The sequence below is a fragment of the Bipolaris zeicola genome (assembly GCF_000523435.1).
Source record: "Bipolaris zeicola 26-R-13 unplaced genomic scaffold scaffold_44, whole genome shotgun sequence".
In the NCBI taxonomy this organism is placed as follows: domain Eukaryota; kingdom Fungi; phylum Ascomycota; class Dothideomycetes; order Pleosporales; family Pleosporaceae; genus Bipolaris; species Bipolaris zeicola.
The window spans coordinates 76,692-96,340 of NW_006912093.1; the positions used below are offsets into that span (position 1 = coordinate 76,692).

Sequence of the window (19,649 nt, forward strand, 5' to 3'; positions counted from 1 at the left end):
TGGTGCCATGACAGTCGGAGTAGATTCAATTAGAAACGATTAAGCAGTCATGTTGTTGGCTCGTTTGTCAAAGATAATTTGTGCCACTGTTCTATCGTATTCAAGGCATTACACAGTAGAAGCACTGAGTGCACCGAGGTAGGCTGAACTGTCGAGATAAGAGAATGAATGTTGAAATAGAATTTTGAAAAGCATCATATGCACCTTGTATAGACCATTTTTATCCAGTTTTTCATTTGCTAGCGGCTGAAAGGAAATCCAAAGATCTTCCAGTAGAGAGTAGATTGGGGTAAAATCATGATTCAGTATCTTAACATCCACTTGAGAACAGAGATTCTATCGTGGCAATCTGTTCGGGGCCACTCTGGATCAGGTCTTCCGGTCAAGATCGCAATACTTGCTTGAAAACAACAACGCGAAGCCCTAGCTTGTTTGAGATCACTTCATATAAGACTACGAAGTCGATATCACAGCACATGTTTGGGAATGTGGACCGAAAAAACCCAAACTTTTCTCGGGCGAGAGACCCACTGAAAATACCCCGCGTCATCAACATGGAACATTCCACCTTATACTCCGTACGTAGTCCTGTCATGTGTCTGTTATGCCGATTTTTTTCGCTAGCAATTATCATATTCTTTTCAGGTTTCCAAGAAATGGTACTGCACTAAATCTCTCAGCGTTGCGACATCTGCCGCGATACCGCAACTTGTAATTTATATCACACATGTCACAAAATCGATTATCGATAATATCAAAACTCTGATCTGGGGCCCTGGTTCTACCAGTATTGTGTCATGGCAACGTAGGCCTTGATGCATCTAGTATCTTATTCAGAAGGAATAGACGAAGTACCCTATCGTTTTCAGGTAGCAAGTGTATTGGCCAAGAACATCCCCTCGAGTGACTGCAGTGACGAGCATTTGCCGAGGTCCAATAGTACAATAAAGCGCTGTGCGTATCTATTTAGGGCCGACTCGCAGCCGGCAGTATAACTCCGGAATGTACACTGTGATTCTAGACAGCTTGTTGCTTCATAGTCGCTGCAATGCAGATGAGGAATAGATTGGCAATACCAATCGCTATGGGGCGAGTGACCGTATAAGGAATTTGATCAGGCATACAGTGCGATATTGACTGGGAAGATCTCCTTGGACTAGGAAAACACGTGGGATGCTGGAATCATTGGGTGGTTTCGCGCCTGAGGCAAAAGGTTATTGAGCTTTGACGATGGACAAAAACGTCTTATCTCGGATCAGTTGCACTTGATCATCGGGACTTACTCTTGCTCAGCTGCGCGTGATTGTCACGTGACTGGTCCATGCTCGGCGTTTCCCATGATGCCAGCCACTATCTTTCGACTATGCTCCAATCACCAGAGAGCAGCGGTGAGGTATGTATTCCAAGCCACAACACAATCGAAAGCTATTGAGTTCGTACCTGTTTACCAACTCCACAAGATCTTTGCTAACAATAGCCTTTACTTTCATAGCCTTCCGCTCCGAGCCGAAGCACGGGGATCCGGCTGTCTTCGCCCGAAACGGAGGAGTATGCGATAATTTTCCTAGCTGCTTTGCTCCATATTTTACTATAATAAGGCAGCACGACATGAAGGCATGTTGCCTTTGTCGACTCAGTGCGCGATAGTATCTTGATAGGCTCCGGCACGTACTGCATATGCGCCGAAACGTTCAAATTCTCCGACAAGATCCGATACTACTCTTTTCCCTTGTTTGGGGCACGACACGACATGAATGGAGTCTGACCCGGTGCCAGCAGACGACCAAGATCCGTAAGGGTGCAAGCTACTCAGATATATTTGTATCTTTGAGGTCGCCGTACTGCAAACTTTATTTGTACAGCCCCAAGATCTCGTAAGCGCACCAAGGAGCTGTCAAAATCTGTAATGATAGGCTTGCCGTCCCGTCGTGAATACCTATCTCCTCCAAGATCTTCGTATCGTGACCATATTAGCCCTGTTAGCTCGTCACGTTTGGAGCATCAGATGTCGACGAAAACATCCCAGTGTCTCGTCGCTTATGAAACCACAGACTGGATAACTATGGGCCAATGGCTTTGGTCAGCAAGGTATCCCGGCTTGGCACTAGAAGCGGCAGGCAGATTGGTTGTTGCGTTTGTAGTTAGGATCGGCTGCGCGACACGGGGCTAACACATGCGTACAAGCTCTCTCCTTGCAGTCCCCATTAGACTAGGCTCGGAAAGGGTACGCCTGGGAACGGGGTACCCGGTGGGCGTCTGTTCAAATAGCATTGACATGTCTTCGCTTGCTATAGCATCATGTTAAGGGCCTCGACATCCTACATGCAACGGCGTGGTTGCGCAACGGTCGTTTGACCATATTATCCAATTGGTTGCTGTCGCTACTAACGCAAATGCTTCTGGAAGAACCAACGCCTCCTTGCTCGTATTACAGGCCGCCTTGTCTTTTTCCGCTAACACGACTCGCAACGACCGGGCTTGAATATACTACCACATAAACCCTTCTCGAGACGCCAATCCCAATGTCTGGTTTCTTCCTCTGAGCGCAGACTTCGCACCTATGCATTTTCGCCTCATCCTCCTCCTCGTCATATACGCCCTGCTCAACATTGGCCATGCTCACGTCGCAGGATCGGACCTGGACCCCAGGAAACTGGGCATCAATGATATTCCAGAATGCGGGGTTTGTAAAACTTTGAATTTCCTTGTACCTGCTGACAGTTTTCCAGCTCGTTTGCATGATATCGAAAATCTCTACGAGCCATTGTACTCTTGGAGACATCGACTGCATTTGTGGCGACAGGGATCTCACGATGCGTGTGGGGAGCTGCATGGTTGCCAACTGCACAATGCAAGACAGCTTGGACACCGCTAGGGTGCAGGCCGACTTGTGCAACCTCCCCAATGATTCGAAACGTCGACGACTTTTGAACCTCACCATTGTCGTGTATGTGGTGTGTTTTACATGCGTGGTCGGCAGAACTGCTGGCAAGATAGTATCAAAACGAGTGGCGTTGGATGACTATATTGTCGTCGGTACATGGCTGTTGGGTCAAGTGCCATTAGCATGTGCTCTGTCGAGTACGTGAAATACATGGTCACTGCTGTATCTCAGTTATGCTGACTAGCCTTAGTGGTTGTACGTGGGTTCGGTGACCATCTTTGGAATCTGCAGGATGGTGCTTTAATGCCCATTCTCAAATTGTGTACGTTCAGCCTATTCATCGGTTTTCTATTCTCATTTGACTGACTTTTACCAGTCTACATCGCCGCAGCAGTTTATGGCCTCGTCCTTGGTCTTATCAAGATTGCTTTACTGCTTTCCTACCTGAATATCTTTATAGAGCCGCGGTTTCGATTACTCGCCTACATGACCATGGTTTTCATCAGCATCAGCACCATCGTCATATTCTTCCTATCAATCTTTCTTTGCTCCCCTATCGAGTCTTTTTGGAACAGAGATATCAAGGGAAAGTGCATAAGTCCCAGGAACGTCTCTTATGCAAACTCAGCCAGTGCCATCGTGCAGGATCTTATCCTTCTGGCCCTTCCCCTATTTTATATTCGGAATCTGCGCGTTAACCGCTGGCGTAAGTGCGCTGTTGGTTTCATGTTTGCTACCGGCACCTTCGGTTGTATCGCAACTATGATTCGGATGCACACTCTGACCCGTTACAATATCTCTTTTGATCCTACATGGGACTACGCTCCACTTGTCGCTTGGACCGAACTAGAGCTTGCGGCAGGCTGTATTTGCGTATCCCTTCCCGCTATTCGACTACTGGTTACACGACTCTTACCAGACTGCTTCAAGGGTTTCCTTTCCCGCGTCGTAAACTCAACAGACAAATCGGGCAAGTCAACTAGCACCGATCCGCATTTGCAAGCGCCGCCCCCTTCACATCAAACTCCATCACAGCAGGAATGGTATAGGCCACTCGGTCGGAGCTGGATGTCGATTGGCGATCACAAGGATGATGATATCGAACTGAGTACCGTGGATTTACTTCCTGTACCCAAGGCCGAGACCAGGCCTGACAACAATATCTCTCCGTCTGGCAATGGCGACAAGTCAGACTTGTCGGCAATCGCTTCTATTGGATGCATTTCCGACCGTTCATATTCTGAGGAGTTCATACGCACTGAAAACGGCATAGAGGGCACTTCGACTCGCAGCGGACCTTCCTGAACCAAGACCAAGAGTCGGATATACATAAAAGGCAAAAATAAGTCTGGGTACTTTGACTACACGACATGACAATACAAATCCTGGCGTTCTAAGTCTGCTTATCCAAGCACATATCGCCATATCCAACACCACCAGCATATCTGTACCCGCTGCTATATACCCAAGATCCTCGACGTCTCGAATCTTCGGCTTTTCACACTGCAAAATAGTCGCAACAGGATCCATGCCGCTCAAGGTGCCGTTATCTTCACTCGCCATATCCTGTTTGAACTGGAACGATGATCACCAGAGGACTTTTCACGAATAGTAATGTTTAGAATGAACCCCGCCAACCCTGTGAGTGGCGGAAATGTGTAAAACTAGAGAATGAATAGAAAGAGCATGAATCATGGACCGCATTCCGGATCCTTCGACCTGTGTTTCAATTCTACCTCGCCGAAGACCTTCGTATTTATTACCGAGGCTCGCTTACCGAACTGCTCTTGAGCTTTTCCGAGAAAGATCCTGTGGGTTTGCGATGAGAAGTGGGGGATCAGAATTAGTATGCCACGTCGCGACAGGGATAGAGGACCTGGAGCTATCTGACCATCATTTGACGAACGGGTCGGTGGTGCTTCGGGGAACCTGATCCACACGCGTCAAAGATAGGACGTACTACTACCCTGAACCCGGAAAATCATGGGTTCCCGCACATCTGTCTCTCCCTTCCGTACCTTCATTTAAGCTCAAGACGTCAAAGGGACGTCAGCGGAGTGACGCATGTTCCCCGTCGGTCAAATAGAACATAAATTGCGTGATGCCTGGCCAAAGAGCTAGTGGAACACGTGATCTCGGATTAATCGATGCTCCCAACCAAACTCTTTTCTCGGCATGCCTAAGCAGTAAATTGCCCAGTATCATGCGATTTTTATCTCGTTCCAGTAACGATCAGAAGATGGCTATGGCGGCACAATGAATCCACATGGGAATGACTCGCTGCGATTGATCTAGGATCCTGGGTGGCTGCTGATGTGGCGGTCTCGAACAAGCGTAATCCAAGAATGGCACGACCACCAACTGCGCAAGCGGCCTGTCAAAGCTCCGCTTGGCGCACGATCAGGGAGGTAATGCCGAAGAAACCCCCTAAATTTGGGCCCAGATATTCCACTAAGAGTCTTACATGAATAAGTTTTGATGAGAAAAGGACTTGCTGTTGGGGGAAGAAATCTGGGACTGATCTACTACAGATCTACTCGTGGCTATTGACCGGCATATGAAACATATCCTGTCGCCATTGCATGATCGCATTGTAGCGGAAAGTTTCGCCGCGTCGAGTATTGCCATACTGTAGCTCATTTATTCGTTTCAGAATATTAGATCTGCACTATACACGTTGAGAGAATTACAGAAAGTGAATGTACTAAGGCATAGGGTACGCATTCTATGGCTAGTGGATGGGAGCTAAGTCGAGCGTATCTCGCGCTATTTCAGCTAGTAAATCAACTACACTGAAATCTTTCTCGTGCCCAGCAAAATGCAACTCCGCGGAGGCTTCTTTCGCAGAAATTATTGTATTGAGATGCAGTGGGCTGAAAAGGTGCTGCTGCTACGGCGAAGTCTAGCTAAACTGTGTCGGTATTATAAAAATCTCCATTATTCTTCGCTGACAAGTGCGAAGAACGGCGCCCGAGCGGCAGTTTAAAGTTCACGATGTAGTGGGTTCAAAGCTTATAATATCCGTACCAAAGTATGCTTGCAGGTGACATGTTACTAGTTGCAGGGGCAATCGCTCTAAGAAAGGCGAGAGAAAAGGGATGGAAGAAAAGCCAGTTGCATCTGAGATGCTGGAACTAAGAGCAAAACTCAGGAAAAATGATATAGTCAAAACCAGTATTATTGATGACGACAGGGAGGTAGTTGGTACTAGCTGCCGTATGTGAATGATGACGGGCCAAGACACTAAACCCCATCCAGAGAGGTTCGACGCTACCCTGTAAGGGGTGTATGATGGTAAGAGAGACGACTGATACTTGGGTTCAAAAAAAGAGCAAGTGATATTCCCCTTCCTTTGGGGGTTCTTCTATGACCCGATAGTAATCAGCATTGACGAACAAACTCCGACCGACACCAGCGCTCTATCTAACGCACAAAACGGACTACAATTAGGGAACGGCGCGTGACACATAAGCTCTATGTGTATACGTCACGGGGTTGTAGTCCTGGGATCTTGTCAACAACATGTGTCGGCAGGTAATCCCAAGGAGATATAGCCATCGTGTCACCAGAGGATTGGATAATATCCGGACCAGGTGCTTTCAACCTTGCTGCAAATCAGTTTGAACACATGCAGATATTGATGCAACGCAAGGGTGCCTTCTTTAAGGTTATGGAAAAGCACGGATGACGCAAAGTCTTTCTTTATCTTTTGTTTTGGAACAGCTATCTCTCCTACAATAACATCAACCAGCTATACAGTGTTGATCTTTTGTCAACTGCTACTACTATGAAATCTCTCAGCATCATTAATCTCGGTGGTACTGGTGCTTATCCAGTTCGCGCGTCCTTGAGACTTAGCATCCATGTGCACAACATCTCCGAATAGCTTGAAGCCCCAGATTCAGATCGAAATCCTCGGGCTTTCGTAATTTCTAGCCGGAATGTAGGGGTTGTACAAGCTAAGTTGGATCGTTTCAATCGTGATATAGCTTGTCTTCACTATAATTCTATCGTACCGCACGAACATGTTGAACAAAATTACCGAGGCCAATCCGGCGCGTTCACATCCTTATCAGTGCATCCGAAAAGATATCTAGCTCTGTGAGCGGCCCATGTTCTCGCTTGAGGCAATGATTGAAAAGCTTAGATATCCCAGGATACTCCCGGTTCCTAGTACTAGCAGTGCGTCATAGTCTCTACCACATCTACTCCGCCGCGGATGCTCATGCTATCCTAGAAGGCATCTTAGACGACGACACTTTCGGATAGCTGGGCTGAAGAAATCTCCACCTTTGTTATCATCTAGTACTGGCCGATCATATCCAGCAAATTATTTTCGCCGCTTGATCGACTGGACTTTCATGGAGCTTCTGATGAACAAAATACACATCGACAGCGTTATCAATGGGTTTGATACACGATTTATCTGCAGACATCCAGTCAGAGCGGTATCTTTGCACTTTCCGCACCCCTATGCTCCTCAAGGCTATGATTTAGAATGCTGAAAAAATTTCGATGGCCGCATTACGCTCACACAACGCGATCTTTTTGAGTGGACGAGGCACGAAGAGAACGATGCCGGACCCCCAATCACACCCAAAACAGCAAAATTGGCTGTTACTGCTATGTCTTGTCATTTCTCTGGTGCAGCTAACGATCCTAAGCTTTTCTGGAATCTTATGGTAGACAAACAAGATGTACATACTTTAGTTTATCTTTAACAGTTTGACTTGAGCACCCATTTCGATACAACTGGCCGCCATGAAGATAGCTCACTGGGCCCATACACGAATGACATCGAACTTGCCGGGTACCAAAGATATCTTTCACTGAGAAGAGCCATATTCTAAAGAAGCCAAAATCATCTGCACATGATCATTGAGTGCATTGCCGGGCTAGTGCGCGCTCAGGCTACAGTCTGTGTCAAGCCATGAGGCCATAATCATGTTATTTGCATGGCACATGAACTCCCACATGGATGACTCTGGGCTATCGTTCGCAGCTTTGTAGTCACACAATGTAAGAAAACTGGGGCAGGTCAAACGCTCAAAAGCGTCTTGTACTGACACGTGAAACATGAAACTTGGCAAAAGTTTGTGGAACCTGGAATAGTGTACATGTTGAGCAATGATATTGCTTGTACAAACGGTAGAAATTGCCAATACCCAAATTTCAGGCAACAAGAGCGGGGCTGGGTATTGTTCGAGGTTTTGTTTGAACCAGGCAACTGCTAATGAGGATATGCAGTGAAGGGAGCGAACGTGAAGAGTTAATCAAGTGAAGAAGGAATGAGTCAGAAGATTGCGCTCAAATAGGCAATTCTATCAATTCATTGATCGCACGACTATCCCACAGCGCGGATTGACATGTGTTGCGTACGGATTTGGAAAGACAAACGCGCCATTCCGCAAGCTATAAGAGGCGGCCATCTCCCACCTCCTCCACAGAACCCTCAACCATATATTTAATTGTTATATTCTACCCACTCTCTTCCTATCACAGCTGAGCGTCATACAATAGCCTTCGTAGATCATGATAGATCACGAAGTTATTATATAAGACCGATGTAGTGCGTCGGCGACTCGAGAACTCGGTAATAGCCGATTCTCGAGGGCGTTCCCCGATAAAGAGAGTGTATATATGACACCACCAGGATAACGCGAGAGAATTCTCGCGTCGGTATGCCGAAGCCTTATATATAACGTATCCACTCCCCGATCACTTTTCATTCCACGTATATGACTGACATCATTGCAGATATAAGAGCCGTGGCATATGGCCCATGGGCATTCGTAATTCGTATTTATAGTTTCCTATAATCAAACGGTGTACGAGGCCCTGCTTCAACTGCACTACCCATCTACTAGATACTCACTATCCCACTATATCACCGCTGCAATGGAAGACTTTCGCTTCCCAACCAAAAATCCAATGCTCCCGGATTACAAAAAGAAAGGGTGCATTATCAACGTCGAGCTGATACGGATCACGGCAAAAATCTTCAAGCACCTAAACATCTTCCCCGAAGACGTCGAGTGGCTCGAGAACTTCCTGAGTGAGTTCAAGGGCAACACATCAACCTACTTTGCTCCGTCGTCTGAGGTGAGCTTGCTGGAACGCTATTGCCGTGAGTACTGGCAGATCAACCTTTGCTTCCGGCAACACGTGTCAAAGTAAATGGAGCTTGTAGAGCTGTTTAAGTCAGAGGACTCCAAAAAGGCAGCTGCACGCTCGGCAGCCCTCCCCTCCTGCTTTCGCCCGCAGGGCAATAAAACCACTCATCCCGGTAAGGCCAATTGAGACGACATCAGCACTGAAAGACACTAATCCTAGCAGAACTTGAAGCCTGGAGGGGGGAATACGAGGCGGGATTGGGCGTCGCGCCCTCGTCGAGTAGTCCTTCCCAACCTAAGAAGAGCTTTATGGAAATGGTCGCCAAGGAAGAAGAAAACGAAAGGTTGTATGGGACCAAGGTCACCGGACCAATGTTTGCTCGCGCTATGTTCGAATCGCTCAAGGAGTTGAAGTTCGCTGGTGCAGCCGATGTTGACTGGCTGCGATTCGTTGACTTGTATGAACGCGCGCATAACACCCTGGCCGAGGAACGTCTTAAAATCGAGTCTGATCACATCATGAAGCAGACTGAGTTGGAGAAGAAGGTCGCAGGACTGAGTCTGTCGGAGAAGGAGGACAAGCGCAGAGCAGGAGAAGAATAACTCAGGCATGGAGATAGGGTATGGAGAGGGGGCATGGTGATATGCAAACACCCATGGCTTTGCTAGCGATTGCTGGACATTTTCTGTGTACTGGGAGTCACAGCGGATAAACATCATATAGATAGTATATAAAATAAGTAGTTTGACAGCCCAGTTGGCGGTGCTGAAGTGGGGTGCAGCTTAAGCTCCAATTTCAGCACCATTATCTAGGCTATTACATTACTTATTTTATATACCATCTATATGATCTTAATGCAGCTGAAGCTGCAACAATACATGTTTTCTTCCTGCGTCAAAGCTTCCTCCCGACCTTTCCACAAATGCAAACTCCCTCGTGTCACTTTCACTTTTAGAATGCGTGATTTTACGACTCAATCCATGAAAACCGCTACTATGAAAGCTGACGGAGACAAACCTTGCCCTGCACGGTACAATCCCTGCATGAATAGTAATTCGGAACTTGCCCTTTACTCATACTGCCATCTTAAGCTACTTGTGTGAAGTATTGTGATCCTGGAACCCTTGGTGTATTTCTGTATCTCTCAATGAACTCTCGTACCTCTGCTACCATTGATGAGGGGACACTGCCCATCGGGATCGTGTTACCCTTATGCAAGAACTTGATCCCTATGCTAGCTGCTCTATCTGCTGGGGTGAGGAAGGTCTCTGTCCGTTGGCGTTTACTCAATGAGTAATTAGGTGCAAAGCTTGATGCGGGATGTGATTGTGCTGGTTTCTTGGTCCTCTACCACATCCAATTCTGACGCGTATAATTCATTCATGCGGTTGATTGGGACAAGGTTTCTTAGACATGGGTCTATTGGACAGGGGGGTAAGCGAAAGGCAAGGGAAGAATAATGTGGGCAGAAACAAATAGGTCGGCGATATGGGGATGTTGGCGATTTCACTTTTGTTTGCTGGGTACATCATATATGTCGGGATCAGGGACATGTAGCCATGCTTACTATAAACTACACAACATGAACTGCAGCCAATTCATCCATGTATTATGTCAAGATATTCCACTTCCAACGTACCATCCCGTCTCGTGGATTTGGTTATTCGATAAGCAGCCATCACAAAAAGCATAACGTCACGTTCACAAAATATCAAAACTTACACCTGCGATGGCAGATATCAAATTATGTTATTTAGCATCACCTGTCGACCAGCGACCTTTTTCCATAGTTTGAAACCACGCCTGACGCCTTGCACGTAATCAATATGGTAATGGATCAGTCAGCAGCACTGCCACGACAACAAGATCGCTGTCTCTGCTCTTCTTCAGGTGATCCTTTTCTGCGCCTCTGTCTCGTGGACTAGGTAGTAGTATAGGAGACCCCCAAGACACTAGGCGGTCTCAGTCTTTGGCGCCGAACCGTATCCAGCAGAACTCTTGGGATCCGCTGCCATGAGTTCAGCACTGTAGATGCGCTTGTAGTCCTGCTCCGTCCAGCCTTGCTGCTGTGCGAGACCGCTCAGGCTGAGGCCTCGAGACCGCGACTTCTTCTGCGAGTCGCCTTGGGAAAGACCAACAGGCGAGTTGTAGTTGAGAGGTACGACACCCTGTCCTGGGAGTGGGAAAGGTGTAGACATGGACGCAGGCGAGGCGACGGTCTGACCGTTGTTGTTGTCGGGTAGCTCTGAATCGGTTGAGAAGTCAGACGATACGGATGCCTCCTGGGCCCTCTTGAGCGCATTCTCGTAGTTGGTCGAGCTGGCGCGAACAACACCAGGTCGGCGGTATCCCGTGTATGCCTTTAGGGCCTCGGTTGGGCCGTTTTGGGTAGGTGTCTCGTTGCCGCCACCGCTGCCCATCAAAGGGAGAAGACGAGGATCGGGAGCTGCCGAGTCGGTCTGGGCGGTGCTGTTTGCGGTAAGGGCCTCTTCGGCTTGGGTACGTGTGCTAGGTGTGAGGCCAGATGGAGTGAAGCTGCCCGAAGACAAGAAAGACCCTTCGGTCGGCGGCATGAAGGACGGCCTCGAAGTCATTGTGGTGGTCTCGCTGTAAGCGTCTGGGTGCAACCTTGGAGAGTCGACGAGAGACTATAAATTAAAAGTGTAGAAACACGGGAAAGTCCTTGAGTCCAGGTTAGTTAGTTAAATGCATCCAGCAATACATCTTGTCCCTGCAGAAAATGGGCAGGTACAGTATGCTTATTGGTCGAAAGCAAGGGCAATGGGGGACCCGGCAACAAAAGCTTACCTTGAGTGTCTTGACTGTGCGGAGTGTTGGTGTGCAGAAGGAATTCAAACAATTCGCTGAAGGGGCCCTGTCCCAAGCGACGTTTCGTGTATTTGAACCAAAGGCGGGTGATGCTATGCCATCATATCTTGGCGGGTGACGTCTTTTCAGGGTCCAAACTTGCGGGGCCCTTTGGCCTAACTGCAATGGGCAACCCTGCGTGCTGCTCAATAGACAATGTTTCGGTGGCAAGCGAGATGCAGGATTGCAATCTAGACCGTTGAGTGGTTGAGTGTGGTGGAGATGCTCTGGGATAGGTGGGAATGCCCGCGGCTGCAAGGGAGTTGCATGTCGCGGTGCGCTAGGGCTACGTAGACGCGGAAGCAATGATGCTATACACGGTATCCATAGGGTAGTATACTCTGATTTAGTGGATTGGAACAACGGGTCTTTATCGTGTCCGCTGCGCGTGACGACTTGCGGCCTGAGGAAATGGTTGGTCGCATAGAGGACCAGCATCCAACTCTCTTGATCAAAACTTAGTGTCCAGCATGGGCTTGCAGTTGGAGGACCGCGATAGGATTGAATACGAGGGAAATTACCTCTGCAAGTTCTATCCACAGGGCAGTCTAGAATCAACAGAAGAACATCTCGTCCCACACTGCTGCCAGTCGATCAATGCATTGAAATCATGCGATTGGATGCCATGCATCATGAGGTCATTGTCATCCTGCCAGCAGCCAAGCACGAGAACGTCAGATCTAAAGATCGAGTGATATAGTACTAGGGCGAGTGAGTGAATTTTTTTCTTTCGTTTTGGGCAGACATTTAGGCGTTGTAGTTACAGAAAACAAGGGTCCTTGTAGTATGCACACAGTAGGCCCGAGAAGTGGCCGCGCTGAGGGTTGCAAGCAATGTCTTCCTTGAGTAGCGGAGCTATTCCCAAGACAGTATAGGCTGAGATACTGCAAACTTGAGCATTTGTTGTGCCTAGATGCAGCGGACCAGAAAGAAATCATGAGTCTCGGCGGTGGGCTTTCTTGAATGCAAACAAGCAGTCTATTCAACTTTTGAACATGGAGATATGAGAAGCACACAAGAATCGCCCGCCAGCGCCGGATCATGCTTTGGAATCACTTTTACTGTATCTATAGGTCCGAGCCACGAACTCATCATGGAGAGCCAAGATACTTGCTCAGGAACTGACCCAAAGACCCAAGCAGAGGGTACCGAGTACTGATGTCTCCATTCCGCCCCAGCCATATGGCATAGACACCAACGAGAACGGCAAGACTGACAGCTCCGTATCGGCGGTAGAACCAAAGACGTAGCTTGAGATACTCGACATTCTTGGCCGCACGTCGCAGGGCCTGTTGTCTGCGGAGGTCCCTCTCCTGCTGTGCGAGGAACATTTCTCCGTCTTCTAAGGTCAGGCGACGAAGACTGTCGCTGGTAGCAGAGGATTTGAGCACGCTGGACGATGAGATGCGCCACCACTCCCAACTATTGAGGCAGGCAGGCGGCAGTCTTTCGTATAGTTCTACAGTCCGGGCGATATGAAACTCGACATCAAACGGTTGTGGAAGTCGGCCCAGCATGACATAGAGTATGTCTTCGTCATCCTGGTCAATTTCTAGCAGCTCGTCCCTCTTGGAAAGTACAACCGCAGCGAAGAGATAGATGGGCATTACAGCATGCCGAGCTAGAAAGAAGTCAAACAATCTTGTGATGTCCTTGTAATCTTGTATGTTGTGTGCGAACATAGTGATAGTGCCAGCAAGGGCAAACGAGGGTTGGCTCTTTGGGAGATGGTCGTACAGGACCGGGTCGGCCGCGCGAAGAATAGGCCGAAGCAGTTCTAGTTGGGCGAGGGCAGGCTCAAGCGATGACAGCATAAAGTCACGGATGCGCAGGAGACTCAGGCGTGCGACTGCAGCGGGGGCATGCTCGGGGCCGAGGACGAGGAGAAAGACCTGGACGATGTCATGGTAGCCCTGAAAGTAGGATAGCGAGGGGTGCCGGCGCAGGACGTCGAGGATGACGTAGGAGAGGTCCTTCTTCCGCTGTTGAAGCTGTTTCTCTGATTCTGATGGGGAGTTAGCATGTGAAGACAGTAGATTCCGGCACGGCCTGGCCTACCGTTCCTGGGGTAGTAGACAAAGGCCCGATTGACGTCGAGACCAACCTGGTGTTCGTCCTCGTGCTCGGGAAGGGCTGCATGGGGTTCCTTGGCTACGTCGCTCTCAGAGCATCCTAGCAAGAGGGGCCCTATGCACATCAGCCTAGTGCTCTGCACAATGCGAACGGCAAAAGCAGCCTACAAGCAGTGCGGCGCAGGCTGTCGCTGACAAGGCCATGCGATGTCGTCGCTAGATGGACGAGGGCGGCAACATCGTCATTGTCAATGGCCGCGCGAACCAATGCCTCCTTCTCCTGCTCGGCAGGCGAAAGAGTAGCGACGGGCGTGGAGTGGCGCGAAGGGAGGCTGCTGGAGCTGGCACTCACTGAGCGCGATAGAGAGGCTGACGAAGTGGGTGAAGCCATGGGCGCGGCGGCATCTCGAGACTGGCTTGATGACGTAGCCAGTGTGTGCCTCGCGTGCGCAGAAGAGCGCGCAGGGGACGGAGAGTGGCGAGGCAGGGCGAGGCCAGACGGGTGTTTCTTTGTCGACGGTGTGAATTGGTTACATGGTGGTTTGTTACGCGCAGGCAGGCTTCGCAGGCGCCAGGTTTGGCCGTGTGAGCGTCGCGCTTCCGTTGCCCTTCGAGCCGAGGGAGCTTGGCACCCCACCATCCACCGTCCACCGCAGACGTCACGTGAGCCTCAATCTCTACACACCAGCCATTCATCTCTGCTGCCGACCCTGCTCGCCGCCGGCCTCAGTGCCTCACCGATAGTCTGCCAGCCCGCGTTGTACACGACCCGCCTCGATTACGTGCATGACTCTCGCTTTTCCATCACCACCCGGTTAGTCTGGCCATCTAGATTTCGCGCCATCCCGATACTCCCTTGATATAGTATTCCCGGGCGCTAGAGCTGCAGGTCATCCCGGCTACAGCTGCCTCGAATTGCTGCTGCTGGCATTTCGCTCCTCACCTTGGCCACGGGATTCAGTCATTGCGAGACTGCGTAGACTATCGATTACATCAACTCATTCCGGCTAGTTATTGTATTCCTAAATAGCTCTGCCCCATCAACCCGGTCTGACAAACTAGCCTGCTCCGACAGGCTCAAACATGTCTCCAAGCGACTTCTTCCACAGTGTACCTTTGCACCTTTTCCTCACTCCAGCTTGAGTATTCTGTCCGCGGCTTCACAATCTGACCATCACTGTCGCCTCCGAACTGTCGCGTCCTGCGATCGTCTTTTAACTCTTCACTATGGCGCAAGCCCATGGCCTTAGGCTTGTCGACGGCGAGTGGGTCTCTATGCCTATCGACGCTTTTCATATCTTGGCCAACACTCAGCAAAATGACACCAAGATGCCTAATGTCGCCCCCAAGGCTGCTCATCGGGTGCCCGAGTATGGAATACTATCGCAGACAGTCATCACTACTCCTCTAAACAAGCTCATTCTGCCCGCCAACATACGCCACGGCGACTTGGTTGATGTTGTCATTGTTGGCGAGGACTACATACATCTCAAGGAAATTCGTGATCATGGCCGTATCCGCCATGTGGCCACCAAAACTGACTTCAACGGCGGCCGTATCATAACCGCCAAGGTGTTCGGCCATCCACGCGAGGTGCCTAGCACGAAAATTGGCGGCCTCCCTTTGCCAAAGACCGACTTGAAGCAGATATCACGACGGCCAGCAAGTGAACGGAAGACCCATTTGCCCCCAGAAGTCGTTGTACTCACTCTCTCCAATAGGACGCTCATGTTCTTGTGGGCCCAACATACTCACACAGGTCTGAGCACTTTCACACACAAGACTGTCAGATTACCCGCAGGGAGCTCACGGTTTGATCGTTTCGGCAGTATCCTAGCTGTCGATCCCCAGTGCCGGGCAATAGCTGTTGCAGCGCATGAGGGTCGCTTCATCCTCTACAAAACCAAGTCCATGGCGGCTTGGGAAGCCGAGGCTAACAAAGGCCGCGAGATGCCAACAGCTATTGAAGATGAGCGTATCATATCAGTCCAGGGGCAAATCATGCACATGGACTTTCTATCCCCTGGAGAAGATGAGTATCACGTTGTTCTTCTTTTAGTCATTGTTCTCGATGGCCGAACAAGGCTTTCTTGCTTTGATTGGGATTGTAGGCAGGGTCTTAGCGAAGCAGCAGCACGCACAGAGCGGTATTATGTTCAAAAGGGTAGGTCAATAGCCGTGGAGGTGCACATTCTTGTAACTACTGCTAATTCATCAGAGGACACTATGCCTTCACTCCTAATCCCTCTCCGCCGTAGCCCTGATTTCCTCTTGGTTTTCGATGAGCACATTTCCGTATACAAAAATATCCTCTCCGGAGACCCAGCATGTACGGTGGTGCCTATCGATCCGAGCTTGCTCATTCCACTCCTACCAGGTGACAGTAAATCAAGACCAAAATGGACAGCGTGGGATAAAACCCTACGCAATCCAGGCTACCCGAAAGAGAGCTTCTACCTAGCAAGAGAGGATGGACGTATCATATATCTGGTCAGAGGACCAGCTGGGACTGTAGAAATGGATGAGGTCGGCGAATGGTCACATCGCATCGACACTGCTTTCGCATGTTTGCGGATTGATAGCTCTGAGACTTCGCAGCAGTATCCGGATTTCCTGATTGCTGGCGGGGCTAGCAACGACGGTCTGCTATGCAAGGTTGGACCATGGCTAACCGAGTATTCCCATCACAAACCGAGGACGAATTCATTTTCGTACATTGATTCGATGCCCAATTGGACGCCTCTTACAGACTTTGCAATTACCAAGCTTTCTACTCCACGCGCCTCCAGTGAGCGTCAGTGGGCTTCGATATTCGTTGCCAATGGAAACAGTCCGCATGGAGAAATTTCCGAGCTCAGACACGGAGTGCAAGCCACAGTGGACGATAGTTTCAGTGGAGTCAATGGCTGTGCGGGCGTATGGGTCGTCGATCACGGGAGTCACGTGGTTGATATTGAAGGCATAATGACAAGACAGCATTATGCAACATTGACAATAACACTCCCACCAGAGACCCTTGTGATTCGTATTGTACGCACGCAACCGGAGTGTGACAGAGCCTTCTCTGGCGCTTGGGAACTAGGCTCGTGGGACAAGTTCCAGACACCGAGCGACGACGACCCACTTGAAGACAGCCTTGCGCGAGATGAGGAGACAATATCTGCATGCCCTTGGGCAAGGAATGTATCGATTCAGATTACAAGGAAAGAAGCTCGCACGCTCCTTCGACCAACATTGCGCCAAGTCGACATACTGAGATTTGAAACGTCACTCTTGCTAGCTGCTTCTCGCCCTACGCATCCGTTCATCGCAATTGTTTTTCGTGAGCAGGGACGCATATTCCTAGAGATTGTACCGATATCGGATGACGGCACCTTCGACAGGACAGCCAATTTCCGTCAACAGCTGCCCTACGATCCCACATGTGTTGAGATATTGGAGATTGGGGGTATATCATACGTGTTTGTCAGCACCTTTGATTGCAAAATGATGCTTTTCAAACACCACGACCGTCAGACGTCTTTGGTGATGGAAGGTACCTGGGACCAAGATTTGCCCGGCGGTTCACAGAAGCTCTGTGAGAGTGTCGCGGTCTTAAGCTCAAATGACCAGCACATCCTAGTCTGTGGAATGCGGGACGGCACTCTTTTGAGCTCTGCATTGGAGATACGAGACCAAAGTAAGTCTGATGCGAAATGCATACGAGATATAGCTAAACTCAGCCAGGAATCTCCCCTATTTCTTGGACATGTACGCACGTCGGTACAACCCCAGCCAAGATTACCAATAGTGAGACTGATGCCTCTTCTGCATTTGTGTCCTGTGGTTCAGATTTCTGTCGGGTACAATTTCCCAGAAATGGGTCATTAGATCTCGAGATTGACTGCATATGGTTCACCGACCGCACACAACCTGATTATGACCAGTCTCCAGTATCCGCTCTATATCAGCTACCCTTCCTCCCAGAGTTGGAAAAGTTTGGAAGAAATCTTGGGGGCTTTTTGTTCGTTGTTGCGGGTGACCGTCTCCTTTTCTCCCAACTTGAGTCGGACATCAGATGGGCAGGTGACAGCACACCTACCCAACCCTTCTGTGACTCCAGAATGGTCCCAAGAAAGATTATTACAGGCGCTAAGCCTACAAGCATACTGTATATGCAAAAACTGCGGCGGGTTGTTGTCTCAACGATGGAAGCAAAGGAAAGTCATGCACCACCACATGGCGAGCGGGTCTTACACTCGTCAATCAAACTGCTTGAGGTGCGCGATGATAGATCAACCAACGATATGGAAATAAAACAAGAGGAACGAGACGGCGTTCCAGAACAATTAGTCGTAGCCCAGTTCTCGCTACAGTACGCGGAAAGAGTATATACTATGGTCGAGTGGCAATTTGTCACTCAGCGGGATAAAAAGTACTCTCTGATCATTGTAGGCACGGGTGTACAAGTGGGAACAAGCCGACAAACCGGGAGGCGACTGATCTTCAATACTGGAAGGTCAGGCTCTAAGCTAGAGCTACAAAAACAGTCTACCTACGACCAACCAGTCTATAGCATTGCATTATGGGACAACAAAACTACTGTTGGTGTCACTGGAAGAAAGTTGTTCATGGAACAATTCTGTGAGGATGACGGAAGGTGTGTATCCTCTGTTGCTTACACGAGAGGCTGACTAATTTCTTACAGGTGGACTCAATGCGCATGGATAGAACTTCCTTCACCTGGCATACATGTTTCCGTTGAACGTCCTTATGTTTACGTATCAACACTCCAGCACTCCCACATGTGTTTTCAGCTAGTGGATAGGGACCGCCCTGGTGTTTTCGTTTTTATCCCACGATTTTCCGATAGCGGTGTGCGCAACTGCTCGCGGCATCTCGTCATGGACGTGCCGAGTGTGAGTGACGAAAAAAGGGACCGTTTCGTACTTGTCACAGATAAGAAGAGTAGTTCAGTGGCCGCTCTCTATCACCCGCCCGAACACACCTACAGTAACGCATCGGAAACGCTGTTTGAAGCGTGCCTTCCCCGCGCTGTAGTGCGTATCGATCGCGGTGACATCCGTCCGCCATGGCGTCGAGCAAACCATAGTGGCAAGATCGCTGGTGTTCTTGCAGACGACGTCTTCGGTGCTTGTACCGACGGCACCATCTTTGCCTTTTCTATCCTCTCTCAGTCATCACGCCATCTCTTGCGCTTGGTACAGAATCTCATTGAAGTCAAAACATCGCGATCCGCCGTACACCAACACGACAAGGTCAAGCCTCGAAGCGGAGACATCTTCCGTATTCTCATGAACGATACTCCGGGGGCTCAACATGGCGACATCATGATAAGAGATGTAGATCCGAGACACCTGGAACGTGCTTCTCAACGTGGACCACGGCATAAACACGTCGATGGCGATTTACTCAAGCGATGGCTGAGTGAGAGCGACAGCGACGTACAAAGTCTAGTTTGCAACGGCGTTGATACTGAGATTAGCAAGCTGTTCGAGGAGTTGGCGCGAGATGTTTGTGGTGAAGAGTCGGATGGCAAGGGGAAGGGGATGAAGGAAGATAGAGAGGTGTTTGAGCAGGTGAAGAGGTGGATGTGGAATGTACTCATGCCCTTGCTGTGAGTTGTGGGGGTTTATGGATATGCACAGGCAATGGCACAAGGGGTTTTCCTACACACGTATGATGATGGGGTATATTCTCATCTTTCGGAT

General features: G+C 49.4%; 5 protein-coding genes across 5 annotated transcripts; 3 read left to right on the forward strand and 2 right to left on the reverse strand.

Moving 5' to 3' along the window:
• Positions 1-2,560: 2,560 nt before the first annotated feature.
• Positions 2,561-4,189, forward strand: COCCADRAFT_91897 (uncharacterized protein; the record flags this gene model as incomplete). Its single annotated transcript, XM_007712469.1, has 4 exons — positions 2,561-2,683; positions 2,730-3,081; positions 3,135-3,206; positions 3,261-4,189. The coding sequence occupies 4 exons, from the start codon at positions 2,561-2,563 to the stop codon at positions 4,187-4,189; spliced, it is 1,476 nt and encodes a 491-aa protein (XP_007710659.1).
• A 4,593-nt stretch (positions 4,190-8,782) lies between these two features.
• COCCADRAFT_24937 (uncharacterized protein) lies at positions 8,783-9,600 on the forward strand (the record flags this gene model as incomplete). Its single annotated transcript, XM_007712442.1, has 3 exons — positions 8,783-8,986; positions 9,086-9,170; positions 9,218-9,600. The coding sequence occupies 3 exons, from the start codon at positions 8,783-8,785 to the stop codon at positions 9,598-9,600; spliced, it is 672 nt and encodes a 223-aa protein (XP_007710632.1).
• A 1,350-nt stretch (positions 9,601-10,950) lies between these two features.
• Positions 10,951-11,592, reverse strand: COCCADRAFT_91861 (uncharacterized protein; the record flags this gene model as incomplete). The annotated part of the gene is made up of 1 exon (XM_007712470.1): positions 10,951-11,592. One exon carries the CDS (start codon positions 11,590-11,592, stop codon positions 10,951-10,953), a length of 642 nt encoding a protein of 213 aa, XP_007710660.1.
• A 1,365-nt stretch (positions 11,593-12,957) lies between these two features.
• Positions 12,958-14,329, reverse strand: COCCADRAFT_24939 (uncharacterized protein; the record flags this gene model as incomplete). The annotated part of the gene is made up of 3 exons (XM_007712443.1): positions 12,958-13,871; positions 13,925-14,053; positions 14,107-14,329. The coding sequence occupies 3 exons, from the start codon at positions 14,327-14,329 to the stop codon at positions 12,958-12,960; spliced, it is 1,266 nt and encodes a 421-aa protein (XP_007710633.1).
• An 836-nt stretch (positions 14,330-15,165) lies between these two features.
• COCCADRAFT_91798 (uncharacterized protein) lies at positions 15,166-19,559 on the forward strand (the record flags this gene model as incomplete). Its single annotated transcript, XM_007712471.1, has 4 exons — positions 15,166-16,102; positions 16,157-17,617; positions 17,665-18,577; positions 18,626-19,559. 4 exons carry the CDS (start codon positions 15,166-15,168, stop codon positions 19,557-19,559), a joined length of 4,245 nt encoding a protein of 1,414 aa, XP_007710661.1.
• Positions 19,560-19,649: the final 90 nt, after the last annotated feature.